Source organism: Globicephala melas, chromosome 3 (assembly GCF_963455315.2).
Source record: "Globicephala melas chromosome 3, mGloMel1.2, whole genome shotgun sequence".
NCBI lineage: Eukaryota > Metazoa > Chordata > Mammalia > Artiodactyla > Delphinidae > Globicephala > Globicephala melas.
In genome coordinates this window covers 123306465-123328946 of record NC_083316.1, presented here as the reverse complement: position 1 = coordinate 123328946, position 22482 = coordinate 123306465, and the positions used below count along the sequence as shown (strand labels likewise).

Genomic DNA, 22482 nt, shown 5'->3' with positions numbered 1-22482 from the left:
GCACCAGCAGGGAGAATGAGTCTTCAGTCGTGGCGACATTGGGGCGGGGGCTTGGGGACAGGAAATGGGTGCCCACTGCAGTACCTCTTAGAGAGAGAATCACAGAAACTCAATATGTAAGTGGTCGTCGAGCCTCTGGGTGGATGTTGGCAACACAGGGGGCCTTCCCATCTCATGAGGCAGCTGCCCACCCCTGCCTGTGAGAACCAACTTCTTTTCTTTGTCTGTTTTTGTTTTCAAATTTAATGTTTTATTGGAAGGGGAACAGATAATCCAATCAGTTATAAAATCAAAAATAGAGGATTCTAGAATTATGATGGAGACAGAAACATAAATTGAAATATTCAGAATTCTGAGAAGCCTTTTTTGTGCAGATAGCCCCAGCATGATCTTGGTTGTCCAATCACTGAGCTCCTACTTGGGAAGTTCCTTGTAGTTTCAGATGTAGGGTTACCGAGGCAGTTGTTGAGTAGAAGCCAGAGAGAATCCATGTCCTCCAGAGCCCAATGGGTGGCAGCAGCCGTATCCGTGGCCTCCACAGGAGAACGAACTTCGTTCGTTCTGCAGGTCTACCTCCCTGCAGCACACCAAGCTCAGTTCTGCTCCAGGCACCTGCACAGAATGAGTTAAACCCATCTGAGCACCTGTGTGTTCCCAAAGTCATCTGTCCTTCGGTCTAAATACCCCTGCAGCCTTCCGCTATTCATTCATGACAGTGCTCTAAATCCCTTCACCATTCTTCTCTCTTTATGAGTGGTATTTTAAAGGTAGCTAGTATGGAGTAAAATTCCACACTCCAGTTTTGGCCTAATAGAGAAGAGAATGAAACTCAAACGTCTGAGGTATCAGCTTTGTATTTCCATGAATGTGACTTAGCCTCTGGACCCCAAGAGATGTTAATGAAATACAGTTATTGGTCAAGGTTTGGGGGGAGTACAGATATAGTCATCATCTCACCTGAATCATTAACGTCTGCAAATGTGGTGAGCTTTGCCTCTGCACCTGCACCTGAGTCACTGATGGATGCGAGGGAAGCCTCTGTGGCCAGCTTCCTTGGATCTTACAACGAGCTGTCCTGTGATGTCAGCTGTCGGCGTGTCCTCATTGCCTCACCTCTGGGCAATGATAAGAAACAGGCAGAGGTTGTGCGCCGGCCATTCTGCTGCCTTGGGTGGTCTTGCGGTGTTTGCATAATAGCACCCTTGTGGGAGGCGCCCTGTTTCATGTGACCGTGAGCTCTGGTTCCACCACGCCTGGCCTCTGCTGATGTTGCTGGCGGGTTCCACGGTCCCAGGGCAGGTGCTGTGGGACCACAGCCAGAGGCCAGGGGGTCAGACCCACTGAATGAGGACAGTCATTTCAATGACTGTCAATGAGGACAGCCGCTTTTGTTCTGTGCTGAGGAGTGTGAGGATGGAGCTCCCATGCGGTCCTTGCCAGCACTTATGACCCTATCTCAAACTGCTACCCTTCCCACCGCTCTGCTCCAGCCGCATGGGAGGTTCTTCTGTTTGATGACATTCCCACTGGCAGTTTCCTCTGCTGAGAACACTGCCATCCACACCTCCCCCAGCCTCCTCCCTCCCTCCCTCCCTCCACCCTGGCCCCACCAACAATCTCCTTTGGTCCTTAAGATAGAGGCTCATCTCTTTAGAGAGGCCTTCACCCGCCACCTCCATGGTCACTCTGTCACAACACCGCACATTATTTATTTTATACTGCTTCTCCTTTCCTTAAAATAACCTTTTAATTTTTTTGCAGTTTTATCGAGATATAATTGACTAGTGCAGCACAAACATAAGTCTGAGGTGTACAGCGTAGTGGTTTGACTTGCATACACCATGGAATGAGTACCACAATAAGTTTAGTGGACACCATCATCTCATATAGACACAAAATTAAAGAAATAGAAAAAAGATTGTTTTCCTTGTGATGAAAACGCTTAGGATGTGATTTATAGCGTATAGCAGTGTTAAGTATCTTTATCATGTTGTACATTGCCTCCCTAGTAAAAATAACATGATTCTTGCTTTCTGGCTCTCACTACATGCACTTAATTCACTGCCACCTCTGTGCTACCTAGAACACACCCTTAACCGTTGAGCGAATAAACTTTGCTGCCCGCTTTCTCTGCTGCAGATGGCGGACCTGCACGCAGTGCCCAGGGGCATGTATGACGGGCCGGTGTTCGACCTGACCACCACGCCCAAGGGGGGCACCCCCGCCGGCTCCACCCGGGGCTCTCCCACGCGGCCCAACCCGCCTGTGAGGAACCTCCATCAGTCCGGATTTAGCCTGTCAGGTGAGTCGGAGAAGCTGATGGTGAAGGTAGTGAAACGGGGAGCACGGAAGGGGGAGGGGAAGCTCAGCGCTGCGAGGTTAGCGGTGATGCCGGGAGCTAACCCAGATTGCCTTCTAGGGAGACGGTCACTGGGCCGCAAGCTGGGACGTTTGCTGAACCAAAGAGAAGTCCTGGTGGGAAAGGAAGCCAGGGCTCAGCCAGGTTAAAGATCAGGTTTAAGTGATGGCCAATTCTGCTTAGAGATCACACCTGGCGGGGCCGGGGGCGGGGCGGGGCCGGGATGACTTCCTTAAGAATTGAGCGTGATTTTCTGCGTTAGAGAGCCCTGCAGTATGCTTTCTTTCCTTTGTTTGCCCAGGTTACCAGATAGCTCAGATTATTTTTATGCTCAAATTGCAGTAGCTTCTTCTAATCTAGTATTTTAATTCTACTCTCCCCTTCCTTGTCATGATGATAATGCTAGCAATTACTGAACATTTACCATGGCCTAGCTGTATCATGAATCTTTAAGAACTATGATATTCATAGAAAATATTCAATTGCTCAATAACCAGTAGCCTTAAAATGGGGAAAAATAAGTGTAGATTTGCATCACTATATTGAAAATTGTAAAGTGAGGGAAATGAGATGACAAAAAAGGAAAGAGACATGTAAAGGGACAGTATCTGTGGGCAAGAAAGAGGAGGAAGAAGTGGGAGAAACAGGAAGATAGGGAGGAAAAGACATAACGGGCCATAGGGGAGGAAGACGAAAAGTGCTAAAAGTTAAGGTGCCGTTGTCAGAGATCACATATCCTAGTTGCCAGAAATTTTTCAGTGTTTTTCCATTTTTTGTTGCTCCCTGGCCACTGTCACCGGTAAACTTTTTTTGGCTCCTTTCTAAAGGACATGAGTGCATATCATATCAGTGTTTCCTTTTAGCTGCGGCCCCAGGCCAGACTATCACCACTGCAAGCTGTGAGACACTGGGCAGGTTGCCTAACCTTTCACAGCCTCAGTCACCTCCTCTGTAAAATGACGTAATAACAGTACCTGCCTCAAGGGTAGCGGTGAGGACAGAATGGAATGATCTGATGAGTATTTCAAACGTTGCTCGTCAAAACGAATGTGAGCAGCTATTTTTCATATCATTCCCGTTGTTCTTTTTATTATCATTGTTATGATGCCGAGGGTCCGATGAAATCCAGTTAAGACCCTGGCTTTTCCTGGCAAAGGCTTGTTTTCAGGATGGTGGGTATGAAAAGCCTGGAATAGCTGTGACAGCCTGGAATGGAAGTTTCTTGGGAGATGAGGAAGGCATTTAATATCTTACACTCTTCAAATTAATCCATTTTCTCTCTTGTCCACACCCCCCTGTCTCTCTCCCTTTTTAATCCCTGGGAACTTATTGCCACCTGCAGGCACCCAAGTGGATGAGGGGGTCCGCTCGGCCAGCAAGCGCATCGTGGCGCCCCCTGGAGGCCGTTCTAACATCACATCCCTGAGTTAAGCGACCCCTCCCCCAAAGAGAGGGGCGGAAGCAAGAAGCGATTCTTTTGAAGCCAAAATGGTACACCAATATTTAAGAAGGAAAGTGAATCCAAACAGTTTCGATCTAAAGAATCAATAAGCCTCAAGCCTTATGTTTCTCCAATGTTAACGCTCGCTTGCCTAGCTTTACGATTATTGCTTTGTTTTCTGTTTATGCATAGCCTTGATTTGTTGGACGCCCCTACCCCCCATTTACATGCATGCAATCAGGCCACTAAGGTAAAAGCATCCGCTATATAGTGTTGAGAGCGTGTGTAGTGCTGCATCTTATGACAAGGGGACAGACAAAGCTGGGACGTCAGGAAAATGAACAAAAGGGACGCCAGTTATTTGGGGTGAGTGGGTGGTGGGAGCCCAGAGCAAGGCAGAGGGCTCAGAGGGACTGGGGTAGGGTGTGTGCGGGGGAGGCGGGTGGGTGAGCATAAGGGGTCTTGTGTATTGTGTTGATGAAGTAACGTTGATTTCCACGGAAGATGGCCACTCGGGGCAGCTGTCACGCCATCATGGTCCCCTGGGGTCTGCGGAGAAGGCAGGCAGTCTTCGGGTTCTGGACTTTGTCACATCCCCTCCTAGTAGATTTTATCCCTTGGAACATTTTATTAAAACACCAAAACACCAAAACCCAACCATTGCTTCCACCTGCTTGGTCGTGCCAGTGTTTGGTCGGGCCTTTTTCTCACTGTTGCTTTCAAATTCTTCTCTTTCCTGGGCTGGGAAGGAAGAGGGGAGAGAGGAATGGACCTTTCTCTTGCTCTTGCCCTCCCTGCCTCTTTGGTGCTCTTAAAAGGCAGCAGCTGGGAGCACAGCACAGGCCCTGGGGGGAGGGCAGCCACGCTTAAATAGCGCCTCCCTCTAAACACGTGTTGGAGCTCACCTCTCACGGCTCTTTGCAAACCGAGGCAAGCGGGGGCTTCTCGAGTTAGGACTGGAGCTGAGATGGGCTTCTCTTGCCAGGGGTGAGTGATTCTCTTGATCTCCTAAGATCCAGGCACATCCATGATTGAATATGATTTTTTTGTCATTATTAAAAATGTGTTTGCTTAGATGTTCCCTAGCTTTTATTACTAATCAGGAGTCTCAGCTCCTATGGGAGGCCAGCAGGGATGTGGGAAAGCCGGTCTGGGGCAGAAGGTGCATGCTCTGTGGCCGTGCTTCTCTTTGTCAATTCTGAACCATCTCTTTCCCCTTCCGTTAGCGTATCCCTTAGGGGAACTTTTTGTTTTAGTACCAGAATCTCCCAGTGAGTGGAAGTGACATGACACGTAAAGGAAATTAGCATAAAGCATTCGTATCCACCTTGTCTGTCAGACATGAATGTCCAATTCCCTATCATGCCACTTCTGAAAATTCAGTTTTGGAGCAAGTTCTGTGAGCCCAATGAGGATCTGTAGAACCAAGAGGCCCATATGCAGGAAAAATAGATTGAACCTGGGATCAGACTTCGGTGCTCAGGGGATTCAGCTGGTAGACCCCGCAACTCTGTGTACTAAATACTTTCATGAAAAGAGCAGGCCTTGAGCACCTTTCAGGTGCATAGGAGAAGCCATTATCTCCGCAAGTTTTAATAAGGCCAGAGAAAAGGGGACACGTGGCTAAAAAGGAATTTGGAAATAGCCAAGGAAGAGGATTTCCCTAGCAAGCTACTTTCTGTTCTAATCATGAAAAAGATGATTTCCCTTCATAAAAGGAGTCTTGCTGTTTTTAAGGCTTTTTCACGGTGCCTTTATTTTAAGGGAAACATAAGCGAAGGGGAGGATGTAGCTCTTGATTTATAACTCAAAGATTTGGGGGCCTGTGGTACAACAGAACTCAGAATGACAGTTTCGCAAGCAGAGGAGCTAGTCAGAGCTGAAGCATCTGTATATATGCCTCATTGGCTGGGCTGGGCTTTAGGATACGTTGCAGTACCAGCTATCACCACCAGATGGAGGAAAAGACACGTATATGACTCTAGTCTGAGCATCCACTTGTGTGCCCTCTGTTGCTCTTACCCGGCCTGAGTCCAACTCATCCTCCCCATGACCTCTCTGTGCTTTGAAAAATAAATCTTTCATGGCCAAGTTGGTTGCACTTGGGACTTCTGAATGAAACACTCAAGCAGAACTTTATATTCTACACAGGTTTCCTATGCTGTAGGAACAACCCCTCTATGTCTTCACGATGGGCAGCAGGATCTGAGGAAGTCTCCCTGTCTTCATGTACAATTAGTAACTTTCCAAGCATAGAAAGTTCTGAGAATTCCAAGAAAACTCCCACCATATTCTTGACTTTGATTTCTGATGCCTTGTTACTTAAGTTAAAATTTATATTCAAACGTGCCCTGTTCTATGAGACCCGTTCAAGAGCCCTGTCCTGAGGGTTTAGGAAGAGAACATGGCGGTGAGTCACAGCCCTCTCAGAATTCCCTGGCATCTCATCCACGTGTGGGAGGCCATGCCGGGTCGTCCGTCTCCCCCAAGCTTTCTTTTGCTGTCTCATCTCTTGGCCTGGCCCCTCTCTAAGGGGGGGATGTCAGTCACCTGGGCTTCTCTCTGGGGCGGCCACCATCTTGGGTAGTTGAGAAGGTATTATTAGTAGAACTGTTAAATCAGCTGTCCCACTAGAGATATTTCCTCTAAGTTTTCTAAAGATGGCAGTGTTGTAGTTATCCCGAGAATGGGTTTCTTCTAAGTCCAGCCATCCTATGGCCTTTTTCTTCATGACTTCACGCAGAGTCATGTTCTGCTCCACAGGCCTCAATCCCAAGCCTGCACTCGGCCTCCCCCTGAGAGATCTTCCCAGCAGCTTCCTGCCACAGCTTCTCAGGCCTTCTCCCCTGGAAAACTCCAGCTCGAGTCCCAGTGTACACATGGGCTGTCCTGAGCAGCCAGCATTCCTTTGAAGTTCCCCTTTGGAAATGGTGTGTGGGTGTTCAGTTGTGTCTGGTGACTATGGACAGACAGTAAATCTCCCTGTGATCTGTGGTAGCTGTGAGGCAGCTCTGGAACGCGAAGAGCTGTTTGCTTTGAACCGTGAAGAAAACTGTGTTTTGAGTTTAGCTGAAATTAAGAAAAAAAAAGTTCATCAAGTGACTGTTAATGTAAACCTGGTTATTAAAATAACTATAAAATCGCAGCTGTGGTTGTGTAGCCTTTTTCTGTGTGTGTCATGCCGGTCGACCTAAAGTGTGACGACTGCACCATAGAACTGACAGGGTTATTAGTAGGAGGGCACATCTGATGTAAACCCTGAGAAAATTTGGGAGTTTTCTGTCCTTTCAGTTGAGCTTGAGGTTTTGTTTTGGCCACAGAGTTAGATGGCCATTATTAAAACTTTGGGGAATAACTAATTTTTTTTAATGTTCATCAAAATTAGCATTAATATACAAGGCCATTTGGGAAAAATCTAGTTGAGTACAGAACAGATCCTGAAAAGTTTTGTTTGTTTTGGGTTTTTTGTTTGTTTGTTTAGGTCATCCCCTTAAAGCATTTTCTGCTTCTTTCTAAAAACTTGGACTTTGAGAAAATTCAACCAAAGCATGTTTCAAAGTATATTCTTTAGCCGACTGTTCCCAAGGTGTCTAATGAGTGTGGGGAAAGTATTGTTTACTCTAATAATCTGAGAGATTTAAAGTACATATCATCAAGTTAAAAGCTCTGAGAAATTTTATGTCTTTCAAAATGTGTCCACCTTCTATATCATCTTTTACGCTCTGCCAAACCTGTTATACTAAACCCTTTTGGGGAAACACTCCTGGATCCAATTAGAATTTATGCAGGGCATTTTTCATTGCAAATGTTAGACGTGTATAGGCAAAGAAAAAATTTTGGAAAGGGTTTTTTGAAGTCTGGTGTAACTGAAAACTTCAGGGATAGATTTGGGTAGATTGAAGCAGAGCTGGATGGAGAATATTGTTTCTCTCCATCTCTTAGCCCTGCTTGCCTTTAGTGCTTCATTCTTAGGAAAGCTCTTTCCGTGTGGGAGCAAAACTGACCATCAGCGCCACCAAGTTTGCATTTTTTACCTGCTTAAGAGATTTCAGGGGGAGAGAGGTTCTCTCCGTAGCGCCAGCCAAGGAGACGGATTCTGATTGGTCCGGCTTGGTCACGTGTTCACCATTGACCTCGGCACTGTGGCCTGGAGACTGGGACTGATTGGCCACACCTGGTAACACACCCGGCTCCTGAGCCACCTGAACCACGTGGACTGTCCGTAACTCGAAGAAAATCAATTTGTGATCCCAGAAGAGGAGGGCATGGATGCTAGGCAGATAAACACAGCAGGTGGCCACGGCAGCATTCTCAAGCCTGCAGGGCACGACTGTTTTCTCAGCACAGTATCTGTGTGTAGGCTGGGGCAGGTGCGGGAGAGGATCAGGGGATGGTAATTCCTGGTGAATTGCTTTTACGTGTGATGAACGCCCAGGTGAAACCACGTCAGAAGCTACTCTGAGCGTATAAGGAATTATTTCAGTTTGACGTTCAAGGTTTGATGATTAAGAAGCTTTTGCCCGTAGTCGCATTTGGGGGCTTGAACTCAGGACTGGTGAAACACCTCTCCCTGCTCGGGACCATGGCAGCAGCTGAGCTCTGCTTAGGATAAGCTTGGGTGTAAAGGGCAGGGTCAGTGCTTAAAATGATCTCAGCCTGCAGGGCTCTAAAAGGGATGAAGCAGTTTTTTTTGTTTTTGTTTTTGTTTTTTTAAGTTAGTGCAATTCACACATTGACTTTCACACCTCTGGGGACTGGAGGTATTCAGGGTCGAGTCACATCCACCAGGTGGGGAATGAGAGCACTGAATAGGAATAACAAGGTCCCTCTGGTTTTGAAGAACTTTGGAATCAACTCCGTTACCATCAAGCTATCACAAGGAGAACACCAACCATGAGCAGGAGATGGGATGAAAGGGCCAAAGCAGCCTGCGGGAATGAGGTTGCATCCTTAAGGCTGGCATTCCTCAGAATGGAAGGTCTAGATCCTGCCCTGGGATCGGTGGACGCTGAGAACAAGACAGCACACTTCACATGACCTGGACAAGAGTACTCTGCATGCAGGACTTCAGAGCCCACAAGACTTACGAGAACCTATCCCGGGAACCAGTTAGCCTGTGGCTGCTAAGCTGTTGTGGGTCTGAGAGGTGATTGGAAGGCCCCTTGATTCTCCCCTGAGGCAGAAGTTGCTTCTGGCTCCAAGAGTTCAGAGCTGTTTGTTAACCTTCCTGTCCCGGGATATGGGCCTTGGACCATCCACCTGCTGCTTGGGTACGTGGAACCGGACAAAGATGTGGAGAGGTAAGAAGGGAGAGTGCTGAAAAAAAGAGGTGCAGGGACTCTCCATGGCCTAAAGGTCAAGTGAAATGCAAAATCCAGAATACTGGGCTGGGCCTCCTTATGTGTGGATACTGGAGGAGTCAGGTTTTCGGTTTCTACATCTGTGGAGCAGCTAGATGGTGCTGCATTTCATAGTTACAGCGCCAGAGGGCTAGAACACCATCTCTAACATTCCATAGTTCTAGAACATCATCTCTAACACCAGCTTGTCTCTAGTAAAGGACATTCCTCCCAGCAGGAAATGGAAATAAGACCAGGTGACTTTGACCCTACCCCTAGGGGAAACGATTCCACACACACACACACACACACACACACACACACACACACGGCTGACAAAGAAGGAAGTGGCTTATGGTGTAGAGAAGACATTTTAATACACACAGGCACACTGACGGTACACATGCTACAGCTCAACAGAAGCACAGGTTTCCCATCCAAGGGCTACCTGTTCACAACAGCACAGTTTGTGAACTGTGTTTGGATTTTTCACATCCGTGTTGAATATCAGACACACTGAGACTGTAGGAAACGGTAATCACAGGCACAGTTTCTAGGAAACAGGAATTTGTGTCGACAGAATGCAGGGACAGCTGGATACTGAAACAGTTCACTGCTTTTCATGCCTTTTCATTCAGCCCTTGAAGAATTAAAGCCTTAGCATTACTGTGTCAGCCCAAAGCAGCACCACTGGCCCCTGCTAGCTCTATGACCCACTCCTTCTCCCTAGTTATTTATTCATCAATCCAGTCTGGAAAAGCTATTATGTGATGAAGTCTAGTTTCTTCTGCTTAAAACGTTACTATCAGTAGTAGCATTGTTGGGAAATTATGTGAGATAGTATACGTAATCTAGAGCACTTAGAATGGTATATGGTTCAACCGGAGACTATATATGTTTGCTTTCTTCATGGTATTTTATTGTGTATATGCAATATAATTAATTTAGCTAGTTTCCCAAAAAAAAAAAAAAAAAACCCTTTACTATCAGAAGCAGCCTAACCACGAATTAATTAAGTGACCCTAATTAATGGAGCAATGCTCTGTGCGGCTTGACATTCGTTCCTGCCCCAGCAATGCCCTCAGCCAAAACCAGTGCTGCCTTTTGGGGTGTGAGCCAGTAGCAGAGCCTCTCCTTCCGTGGAGTCCGGGTCATGGCCAGGGTCACAGGGCTGCCCCACCCATCCACTAGCGGTCCCTGTGGATGCACTGGGGTGGGTGACCCTGCTACAGTGCCAGAGGGTTAGAACCAGGATGCCCCTGGTCTTCCAAACCTGCTCACTTTTCAGATGTTCCACACAGGTAAGGGAGGAAGCTGTGAGGAGAAAAAGATGCCAGAAACGCCGGACAAAAGGAATTAAGAGTCACCCTGTTTTCTAAAATGCTTAGCCCTGAGCCTTCGTTGTCACACATCTAGATGAGATATGTTCCACCCTGTAGGGTAGTAAATTTTAGCCCAAGTTATGGAATAAAACCCAAGGATCTGATTTCAACAACTAGCAATCATGGGTAAGGATTTAAGAATTCTTCTATTTTTTGGAAAACATTTTTGTCCTAACACTCAAAATGTCCAGTGGTGGGAGGTGCTTAAAATCAGCCGTTCTGTACCGATGGATACAATGCTTTTTCTTTTCTAACTTGAAATATTACGTGGTGGGTCTGTAACCTGATGAGGACGGGAAATCCATCTTACCTCTCTAGTCAGTGCATCCATGGTTCTTGACAGCCCGTAAGGGTGCTGTAGGCGTGGAATCAGGTCATTGGAAGTAAAAACTAGGGATTCAACCTACAGAGGTTGTATTGGGTTCCTATCCCATTATAAACTGTATAGATGTGAAATGGCACAAATGATTTAACTCCCATCCCAATGGAGACCCTACCAATCCCATTGCACTTGGGTGTTTCCCAGTCTCATTTGGGATGATATATATAAGGTCAGAGCGAGAGAAAGAATCAGGTAACTGGAGAGATGAGGCGACAGCACATCAAGGCTTGAATTGAAACAAATGAAATAAATTGGTAAACATGCAAATGGCCCTGACACTCCTGGTTTCCAACCAGGAGCAGAATCTGGTCACCTCCTTGTAGCTCTTGTCAACCCATTCCCCCTCCTTGGGAAATTGAGCCAGAGTTTATAGTGTTTGGAGAAAAACATAGCACAGACATATAATATGGGGGAAATGTAGAGAAAAGGAATCAAACAGAACACAAGAGCTGGCTTTTAATTCTTAACAAAAATATGGTTACTCTTCAAGTAGAGAGACACTATTTCACAGCTTTTCAAGGCCAGAAATGTGGGGCCTATTAGCTCAGTGGGGAGAAAACCATCAGTGCTGAATTAAAGTTCAGCACTGGCTTCCTGCCCATGTCTAGTTGTCCCAGTGCGACCTCCCTTCTGGAGAAGTCCTATGTAGCTTGCGGCCGTCTCTGTTACTTCTGCCCATTTCCACCTGTCTGGTCTCCCCTGTTGCCAGCTTACTGCCACCCTGCTAAGGCCCATAGTCTCCCTAAGTAAGGACAAGGTTTAGGTGATCTGAGTGGCCAACAGTTAAAGCAATCCCCCACCAACCCTGTTTATTCTTGAGTCTACCCAGCAGCATCTGTGAGTTGCCAAAAATAGTTCTTCTGCAAAGATCTTCTGGGTATCAGGGGAGTAGAGTTACATCCCAACTTAGGTGAATTAAACTTTGTGTTTGGCAAAGAAATAAATACAATATAAAGAAAAAGTGAAATATCAATACTATTTTAAATAGGGGATTCTGCCCGCCATTCTTGCAGTAAGCACAAGTAAGTATTGCTGTTCCCTTAGTCAGTCTTAGACCTCTCAGATGTGTGGGCATCCCACGGTTCTAAGCGTGTGATTCTAGTTTATAAAGGCATGTATAATCTGTTCAACACTTTAGTGCATCTTTTATTAGCCAAAAGTGAGACCAAAAAAAAAAAAAGAACCAAAAAAGATGACTCGTTTCATTAGTGAAGGGTCTCATAATATTGGGCTTCTCTAAGAAAAGATACTCACCATATGTTGTGTATATTAAAGGAATTTTTCAAGGGTAAATTTTACTATCTTCCAAATTCACCTCACAATCTGACAGACTGTAACTCCCATATAAGATACAACTTCAGGTACTACAAGGTGGAGGTGCTTTCAATGTGACAATGTTCTTTTCTGATGCTCTCCGGACACAGGTCTCTGGTAGTCATAAGAGGACAATTAGCTCTCAAGGAACATGCTTCTAGAAGAAGGCCAGTGGTGTGCTAATATTTCACAACTGGCTTCCTGGCGCCGGGTGGGTGGGGGGGGGCCGGAAAGGGTGGAAAGCCCTGATTTGTAGCATCTGCCAATTTCCATGATATAAATACTTCCACCATCACCAATTTCAACTCTCAACTTCACATCACTGTACGGGGTGCTGGGACAGATGCGCATAGTGGCTCTTACAATTGATACAAGCTGGTACGGTGTTCTGACTTAAGCACACCACTGGAAGGCCCTCATCAATCTGTGTTACTTATAATCTGGTCCCACTCATTTCTTCCTGAATGAATTCCTTACTCCTATTCAGTCGGATTTGGGGATTCTGACCAATTGATGAAGTTTTCTAACTCTGAAGAGATTCGCTCCATCACCCAGCAATGTCCATTTGTCACAGTGTAATTAGGAGGGGAAAAAATAAATCTGCATCCAAATATTCCTTCTAAAATAAAAATAGAGGCTGTTTAGAATAACAGAATGGAGAACGGTGGCAGTAAAAAGGCAGCATAGGGCTCATCTAGTATTACGTTCTCGTTTTTAGATGAAAAACCTGAAGCAGAGAAAGGGGGTAAGTAACTTGCTCAAGGTCGCGCGGTGGTGAATCTCGTTCCCGGGAGCCTGGGGACTCTTCCCTGGGTCATGCTGCCTCCCTCCAGAGGTATTCAGTCATATTTTCTAAGGTGTGTGAGGTGTGGAGAGGTGAGAATTTCTGTCAGCTCTTCCTGACGTGGAAATGTCCCAAGAAGACGTTGAGGACTTCACGGGTTATTCCGGCCATCCTTTTCTTGTGGGTCTTTGGTTTGTTCCAAGGCTTGATTGGCTTGTCTTTTATTAAAGTCCTTTTTGACTCTTAAAAGGAAAAAAATAAAGTGGGTTTATTCATTGAAGTGAAAAAGAAAAGATTTAAGCTTTTGAAATGCTAGCATTAAGCCCAACAATTTATAAAGAGGCGTGAGCCAGGGTAACTCTTACAAACATCACTGATTTTAAGTGTTGAAGTCCCCATTCTTCTGCCCTTCCCATCAACAGAAACCTGATACTAAGCTAATTTACCTATTACAATTTTTGAAATCTCTTACAAGAAAAAAAAGTTTCTGTATTTTCCAGATTTTCTATCATGGATATGCATCATTTTTGTAATCAGAAAGGAAAAAATGTTTAAAACTATATTAAGTCTTTGCAAGTTGAATCTGACTGAAACACTCCATCATTCGCTGAGCTGCTGTTCTTCCAGGGGTTACTTACTTCTCTCGGTTGAAAATTATGAACTCCTTTTGGACAGATTCAAGGTGCTCCTGAAGAAGGCACATCTTCCGGGTGAATGTTGGAAAAAAAATAGAGGTATAGTTAGCAGACCAATGAAGACCCTCAAGTAGCCAGTAACCTACTGAGTGTCTGTTAACTGAGTGGCCCAAATCGAGGAGGACCAGTGTGTCCTCAAAATAGATGCTATCTGAGAGTTTGTAGCAGGAGTGAGACAACAGTGAGATTAATAGAGGAGCATATAGGAAAGAAACAGGGAAAAATACATCAACTCTCTGCTCCCCACGATGAGGCAGCAAAGAAGACCTGGGTTATGGTTTATGAGCTGAATATCTTTCAGCCATTTAGCCCAAGAAACCACGGCTTCAAGGCAGATGGGCACAAGGGTTTATTAAGCTGGTCACCTATTTGCTTCTCATCTCCTGGCCCTCATGTAAAAGTTTTGGAGGTTCTGAAACCAAGTCCCCCTAAAACTGAGTTCCCCTGCCAAGTTTATGATTAATTTCTCTGTCCAAAATTTTATTCCCTTTTCTGTCCTGCCCCGTCCCCCTCAGGATTCAAAGAGAAGGGGAGACTGAAACTGAGCAGGACCCTGTGGGGCCTTCCCAGGTACAAAAGTCCCTCTGTGCCCCCGTTTTTCTTTGTAGAGAAAAAAGACTTTAGTCTCCTAGGCCTTTCCCAAGTTCCAAAGAGCACTGAAGCAGTTAATTATTAGGACAATAGAATCACAGGACTCCCATTTCCTCCTGAAGGGAACTGGATAACCATCTGATGCATATCTTTGAGTTGTTCTGTAGAAACTCGGACCCTCCAGCCAAGTGGGGGGATGGTGACTAAATGCTGACCAGAGCACGTAGGCCCCAGGCTGGTTGGAACCAGAGGGTTGAGATTCCCAAAACATCACCCCGTTCCCTCGCCACCAACCAATCAGAAGAAGGTCCATGAGCTGAACACGCATCCTAGGACCCTCTCTCCTAACACTGTCTTTAAAAAACCCTTGTCTGAAAGCCATCGGGGAGTTTGGGTCTTTTGAGCCCATCCCCTCCTCCCCTTTCACCTTGCTTGACCCCTGCAATAAACCTTTCTCTGCTCTAAACTCAAACATTTCGGTTTGTTTGACCTCACTGTGTGTCAGGCACACAAACTTGGGTTCAACAACAGTTCTGCCTGGATTTAACGAGTAGCCTAGAAACATGTCTTCACGCTGAATTCGGATTGACTGTTCCCCTCAGCTGCACTGGGGCTGATTGTACTTCAGTTGTGGTGAGCAGCCTTCTTCAGTTGTGACTTTCTCACAGATTTGCAGAGTATTTGCTTTGCTGCTTCACTGTCTGGCTGTCAGTATCTCTAGATGACGTTTCCAACATAATCAGAAAATGTAACCTCAGAGAAATGACCATCATCAGGCCCCGTATAGTATCAGCCCCAGATCAAACGTTTTAAAAGTCTGTAACAAAATACTTCCAAATGACTTCTGATGACGAATATTCTTCTTGAAGGAAAAAGTATCATTCATTCATTTTGTTTTTAAATCTAGGAATTAGAAAATACTAAGTCTTCAAGTACCAGAGAGTTGTTTTTTTTTTTTTTTTTTTTTTTACCTTTCCTGAACAAATAATTAAGTGTTGGGAGAGTAAACTATAAAAAGGAGAGGACATTTTCAGAAAAGGGGTGGGGGGAAGCAAAACAAAGGAGAGAAAAGAGATTCTGCTACACCTCACTCTTATCCTCAAGTTGGGGTACCTGTAACCCTGGGGGTTTCCAGTATCAGTAATAGGGGACATGAAGCTATGGGATAAACATGATCTGATAGAGCTCCTGGGGGCAGCAGATTTACCCCAAGATTGTAGAACAAATATTTTTAACATTTAAGTATTACATAAAAATATATAAATATATAAAATATTACATAATGTCTTAACACATTTATATAATACTTTATAGAAACATGTTTATGTTTTATATATGTTTGTATTTTATACATATACATGTTTCTATATTTATGTACATATTTATGTATTTATATATATTATAGACATAAAAATATATGTATAATATAAACATAAATACATAAACATACAAAATGTTATATAAAGTTTAACATGAAGATATTTAAAATATTAACATTTTAAAATATTTTAACATTAAAAATCAAGATTATAGTCACTAAAATGCAGAAATTCACTCAAGTTCTTTTCTCTGTCATATAACTCTGTTTTATTTAAACAAAGATGTAAAGTGCGCACTCAGATGAGTTTGTGATACAGCACTGCAGACCCTATGAGTCCCACCCTGGCCCTAAGGGCTCATGTGCCACATGTTCTTTTTCCTCTGCTTTAGTTGGAAAAGTTTAACAAGTGCAGCTACATGGACAAGTCAACAGCAGTAGTCAGAGTATGAGGGAGAGGAGTGGGGAGCAAACAGAATGGAGGAACGAATGAGTCTTATGTGGTTGAAAAGAGAACTACTGATTAAAAAAATGTTAGAATGTGCTTCTCAGGGATGACAGAGCAAACAGAGATTAGACTGGTGTAAGTAGAGATGGCATCAGAAATATCTGAAGGGTTTAGAGCAGGTGGAAATCTCAGGAGGCAGAAAAAGAGGACTTAGGTCATTTGCTTCCATAGCAGGCAGACTGGGTGTGTGTCAGTCTTTTTGGTTCTCTACTTTAAAGGGGCTGATGAGCAGAGAGGGTCAGTGGAGAACATCCTGGATGCAAAGAAACAACAGAGGCATCTACTGTGAGCATGAACCAGAGTCATGGAAAAGAACGGAGTTAGAAGTCAGGAAGTCGAGTGGAAAAGTAAAACATAAAAAATGGCTAACTTTTTTTTTTTTTTTAGGGTTAGCTCTTTAATTTTTTTTTTGTTTCTGTTTTTAAATTTTTATTTTATACTGGACTATAGTTGATTTACAACGTTACTAACGTTGTGTTAGTTTCGGGTGTAAAGCAAAGTGATTCAGTTATACATATAGCTATTCTTTTTCAAATTTCTTTTCCCATTTAGGTTATTACAGAATATTGAGCAGAGTTCACTGTGTTATACAGTAGGTCCTTATTAGTTATCTATTTTAGATATAGTAGTGTGTATATGTCAATCCCAAACTCCCAATCCATCCCTCCCCCACTCCGTCTCCCCCTTAGCAGCCACAGGTCTGTTCTCTGTGAGTCTGTTTCTGTTTTGTAGGTAAGTTCATTTGTGTCATATTTTAGATTCCACATATAAGTGATATTCTATGATGTGTATCTTTCTTTCTGGCTTACTTTACTTAGTATGATAATCTCTAGGTCCATCCATGTTGCTGCAGATGGCATTATTTCATTCTTTTTTATGGCTGAGTAATATTCCATTGTGTATATGTACCACATCTTCTTTAACAACGGCTAGCATTTTGGCAGACATGTACTAATTGACTCAGAACAGTCTATGAAGTAGGTAGCAATACTAACTCCATTTTATAAATGAGGAAACAGAGACACGGGGGAAAGGAAAACTTTAGTGCTTTTACTTTATTTAATCACAGCCTGCATTCTACAGCTGTAGATGGTAACAGTCACTGCATACCTGAATCACCTGAAGAACTTAAAAAATCCTGATGCCCAGGCCACACCCCCAGATTCAGCTGAATGAATAAACAAGCATGATGATGATGTAAGGAGCTGCTAAGATTGACTCTCACATTTTAAAATCCTTGAATAGAGATAAAGTGCTACTTTGAGATGCACCATCTTTCTGCTTCTTCTTTGAGGGAAGGCTACTCTTTGTTTTGAAACAAAATCCTTTTTATTTTTAAATGGAGGCTATAAGATTAGGAGAAACTAGAGCAAAATGATGGCAGAGGCAGCTCCAAACCCCCAACCCTCAACAGAGACATCAGAAAAACAAACAGAAACTGTTGGGGCCAACACTGTCAGAACTCTGGAAAGCAAGCAAAGGTTTCTAGCAACCAGACAAACACTGAATCAGGAAAAAAGCAACTTAAAAATGGTCCTGGTGTTTAAGGAAATCTCTATCAAAATATTATCTGAACACAAGCTAACATAACAAGAGACAGCAGTGGTGATGCATGACAAGGAATAGTCTTTTTGCAGAATAGTTTGTAAAAGTCACTCAAAAATGCAAGTACAGCCTTCAACGATCAAAAAACAGCAAACCCTAGAGAAGGAAGGGGAGAATCTGATTTCTGGAGTTACTGGATTGTAATAGTCAACTAGCAAGTTTTCAACAAAAATACCACAAGGTGTACAAAGAAACAAGAAAGTATGGCCCATTCAAAGAAACCAAATAAACTGACATAAATCATCCCTGAGGAAGCCCAGACATTGGACTTACTAGACAGAGACCCTAAAACAACCATTTTAGGTATACTCAAATAGTCAAAGGAAACCATATGTTAGGCCACAAAACAGGTCTCAATAGATTTAAAAAGATTAAAATCATACAAAATATTTTCTCTGACCACAATGAAGCTAGAAATCAAAAACAGAAGAAAAACTGGAAAATTCACAAACGTGGAAATTAAACAACACATTCTTAAGCAACCGATGTGTCAAAAAATGAATCACAAGAAGAATTAGGAAATATTTTGAGGTGAATGAAAACAAAAATACAACATGCCAAAACTTAAGAGATGCAGAGAAAGGCAGTGCTCAGAGGGAACTTTATAGCTGTAGATATCTACATTAAGAAAGCAGAAATATCTTAAGGTCAAGAATGGCATAGTTGGCATAGGCTCCTCTGTTAACAGACCCCCCAACAAGGGTTGGGGCGGGGGAAGTAGACAGATCATATAGAGCATGGAAGGCATGGCAAAAGTTACTCACAGATTGCTGTTATCTCTAAAACTTTAGAAAACTTGTAATTAAGATGATGTCCTGTACTTGGCTACATTTGGGGGTCTGTTAACAGAGGAGCCTGCATAGGCAAGCTTTCTAGGTGCAAAGGAAGGAGCTGGCCTGGAGAAGCTGGTTGGTTATGATATGAAGAACAGATCATTAGGAGGAAGATGGGTGAAGTAAAAAGCAAGAAGCAAGATGGGTTTGTGGCATAGCTAAGCATTCCTTGGAGGGCCCTAGAAAACACTTAAGGATGGGAATCTGGTAAGAGGCCAGTTCTGTGGACAAACAGGATGTGGACTTTGGTTAACTGACCGTTAAAGGGTATAGTAGCCCCTGAGGACTAGAGAAATTAGGGACATTGAGGATACTTATTTGTTTGAAGAGCTATTTTCACCACAAGACTATGCAATCTTTGAGAACAGAGATGTCAGTGAATGCAGGAATAATATCTCATCTATATCTCTCTCCAGTGTTGAGCACAGAATGTGGCAGATAATAGGGATTCAATAAAAATAGCCTAAACAATTGGATGGGGGGAGGGATGGAGGGGTGGAGAGATGGAGGAATGGAGGGATGGAGAGATGCAGGGATGGAAGAATGGAGGGATGGAGAGATGCAGGGATGGAAGAATGCACGACCATTAGTTGAGTGGGTAGGGTGACGGGTGGATGAATGGATGGCCATTAGAGGCAAAATGAATGTTTGTTACTTTACCATCATTATAATATGCAGAACCACATGTATGAAATCCTACTGAGTCCCTGCAGGTTACCGTATTGAAATCTGACCTCGAACTCTGACAGAGGATAATGCAGTTAGTTACAAAATTAATTTGACTCAGCCTGAATTCCAGCAATAGTGCTCACCCGTATAAGAGTTCTATCTTTTCTGTGAATAGATACTCCTTACTTCTGCTAGCCCTGATATCACAAGATTCTGCGTCCGGCAAAGAACAGACACCCCCGTCTAGGGTCTGCTGCTCCCAGTGAGTCCTTGGAGTGTGGCCCAAAACAGCCACCATGTGTGTACTTTAGAACCAGCCCATTTCCATCATTTTAGGGATGGTCACCTGACCTAGGCTTGGCCAATTCAATCTTCTCCCAGGAGATGGCAAAGTTTGAATTGAGAGCTGGGAGAGGGCAGTAAGGGAATCAAGTTAATGGCAGAAACCTAGGGAGGAAGTCCACCTGTGAAATGTTGCTGGGGACCCCCCCCCCCCAGAGCTGCCCTTTCAGAAGCTGGGGTGTTCAGCTGCGCCTCACATTCATGAAGCAGCCAGTTCTCGTGGGATGGCCGCCCACCAGAAGCCCTCCCACGAATTGCAGCTGCCACGAAGATTCCCACGACCCTGGGTCTGAGGGGACTGCTTACCTGGGAGGAATCACATTTCCTCATTTCCTTCTCCTTCTTGGCCAGGCGCTTCTTTTTCTTGTGAAGAGGCTTGGACTCCAGAATCATTTCTTCGAGCTCAAAGGTGGGGTCGCAATTCAGCCTGCCTTTCTGCAAGGAAGACAGGTTGACTCACTCCTTAGATACCTGTATCTTTCTAAAACTAGACCCAACCGGATAAGGAGAATAACACTCCCTCCTGCAGGAGCAGTCCAAGAATAACCAGCTCGGAGTCCCACTTGAAGTTTGAAATAATTTATTGCCAACCTTGCTTTTCATGTTCTTTGATTTTGTATATTTTTCTAAACTCCCAAGGAGCCTTCCATGAGTTAGAAAGGAAATCCTATTATAATTATTTTTCTAAAGTTTGCTTTTGGGGCTGTTTCTTGAAGTGGGTTCAAGGGTAGATCAGAATCACCTGAGTTGATTCCCAGTTTCCCCAACCAGACCTGGAGAATTAATGTTTCTGAACACGAGGGCCAGGAAATTGCATGTTTAACGAGCTGCCCAGATGATTCAGATTCACAATTAAGTCAGAGAAGTCTAGGTAGAAGGTCTCTCGAGGCAGCGCTCATTGCAGGGTGCGTGGCAGAGCAGAAACGACAGGAAAGGTGCCTAGATCTCCACGGCGTCACGCATCACCCACGGTGCAAGCGGCCCCTGCTGGACCCTGGAGGGTGGCCAGGTAGGACCCTACCCCCCTGCTGCTCCATGAGCTTGTTATTCTGCCAATCTGCCGACAACTGAATGTGTAAAATCAGGCTGTGGGGAGAGAGGGGAGTCAGAGCGCTCACTTGGTCCCTTGGCCGGAGCTCCTGGGTCTGGCTTTTACCAGCCAACTGCGGGAGGCCACAGATACCTTGGCCGGGTATAGACGGTGGGAATTATTTCGCTTTGGCTATTAGTCATTGTGAATATTGGTCCAGCATAGAACTACCAGAGGAAGAGGGGTGCATGGTAAAGATAAATACCCCACCCCATCCCCAGCAGCTGTCAGTCCTTTGACTCAGAACTCCTTGGATACAAATTTCTATATCTTTGGAATCAGAGAAAACTTTTTTTTTAATTGGCAGATTTCCAGAAATGACTGTTTGTAGGATTAGGACTTCTTTCCATTAAAAGTAAGCCACAGAGGCTTCCCTGGTGGCGCAGTGGTTGAGAGTCCGCCTGCCGATGCAGGGGACACGGGTTCGTGCCTTGGTCTGGGAGGATCCCACATGCCGCGGAGCGGCTGGGCCCGTGAGCCATGGCCACTGAGCCTGCGCGTCCGGAGTCTGTGCCCCGCAACGGGAGAGGCCACAACAGTGAGAGGCCCACGTACCGCAAAAAAAGAAAAAGAAAAAAAAAAGTAAGCCACAAAACATGGTTAGGAGCTGGAACTCCCAACATAGATCTAGATTAGAATCCCAACCCAGCTGTGTGACTTTGGTGGCCCATCTACCCTGTGTGTGCCTCAGTTTTCTCACCTGTAAAATAGAAATCTGGGCTGTCTTACAACATTGGCGCGTTATCTAATGAGACCATGTGCATATCTGGCACACAGAGTTAATGTGCATTGAATGAGAGTTACTATGGGTTTGTTAAGATTGACTCACGTTAGGAATAAATCCTGGAATGAGCCTCTTCTGCAAAACTGCGTCCCAGTTCATATCATTCATATATGGGAAGTTTTGAACATCAGACAAATGGGAAAATCGTTGGTCTGGATTCGGTTCCAGTAGCTGCCAATGGAATACAAACACCAAGATCATGAGGAAGGTCAAAACTTGGAGTGCAAAAAAGCATACAGATTCCCTATGAATATTTCCAAGTATAGGATTGAAGGAAACAAGTAGTGTTCTCCCTTCTTAGCCCCATAAACAAATAATATAGATGAGTGGTCAGAATGAATTGTAAGTTGGTTTTTTAGTAAGTTGCAATGTGGTGAGTGAAAATAGCTTGTCCTACTGAGTCAAACTTATGTGTGATTACTGATTCCCCAACTTAGTAATGATGGGCAAGTTTGTTCTCTAAACCTCAGTTTACCCATCTGTAAAAAAGGGATAGTAAGCTATTTCATAAGGTTTAGCTACGATTAAATCAAGCCATGTATATAAAGTGACCAAGAGAAGGTCTGTTCTTCTTATGTGGAAAATGTACATTGGTTTTAACAAATGAAATTTATTTCACACTAGAAAATTTAGCAGTTTTTACCACTGATCAAAATATACTGGGGTGACACAGATAAGATGTAACTAAGGTTGCTGTGATAGTTCTGGGTTTTATGAACTGGGATTAAAGAATTTTTCCCCTTTAACCACTCCAGAGCCAACATCACTTCAGTCCTGTGGCTCAAATGGAAAGTAGCAGTTCCACTTGAGAATGGGCCTGGAGGTGACAGCTATGGGTCATCAGTGTGCACTTTTGGGATAATAGCGCTGTCTTGGAACTAAGGAAAATTTGCTTATGGAAAATGACCCCCGCCCCCATTCTTTATCTTTGACATCACCAACGGCAATATCCCTATTCCAAAACAGAACACTGGACCCATAGACAAGAGACATAGGTTTTGAATTCTTAGCCCCCAAAGCTCTTTTCCTTGACCAGTTACAACCTG

General features: G+C 44.3%; 2 protein-coding genes across 4 annotated transcripts in view; one reads left to right on the top strand and one right to left on the bottom strand.

Annotated features, from left to right (window-relative positions):
* DPYSL3 (dihydropyrimidinase like 3) overlaps positions 1 to 6945 on the top strand; it is a 114431-nt gene extending 107486 nt beyond the window's left edge. For both annotated transcript variants that reach the window (XM_060296406.2, XM_030851500.2), the window contains exons 13-14: positions 2140 to 2302; positions 3702 to 6945. In XM_060296406.2, coding sequence (XP_060152389.1) covers positions 2140 to 2302; positions 3702 to 3790 — 252 coding nt within the window. In that variant the 3' untranslated portion in view covers positions 3791 to 6945. The remainder of the gene's footprint in view (positions 1 to 2139; positions 2303 to 3701) is intronic.
* Positions 6946 to 12070: 5125 nt separating this feature from the next.
* STK32A (serine/threonine kinase 32A) overlaps positions 12071 to 22482 on the bottom strand; it is a 121113-nt gene continuing 110701 nt past the window's right edge. For both annotated transcript variants that reach the window (XM_060296405.1, XM_060296404.1), the window contains exons 10-13: positions 21482 to 21607; positions 19869 to 19997; positions 13640 to 13704; positions 12071 to 13243 (exon numbers count right to left, since the gene is read on the bottom strand). In XM_060296405.1, coding sequence (XP_060152388.1) covers positions 13153 to 13243; positions 13640 to 13704; positions 19869 to 19997; positions 21482 to 21607 — 411 coding nt within the window. In that variant the 3' untranslated portion in view covers positions 12071 to 13152. The remainder of the gene's footprint in view (positions 13244 to 13639; positions 13705 to 19868; positions 19998 to 21481; positions 21608 to 22482) is intronic.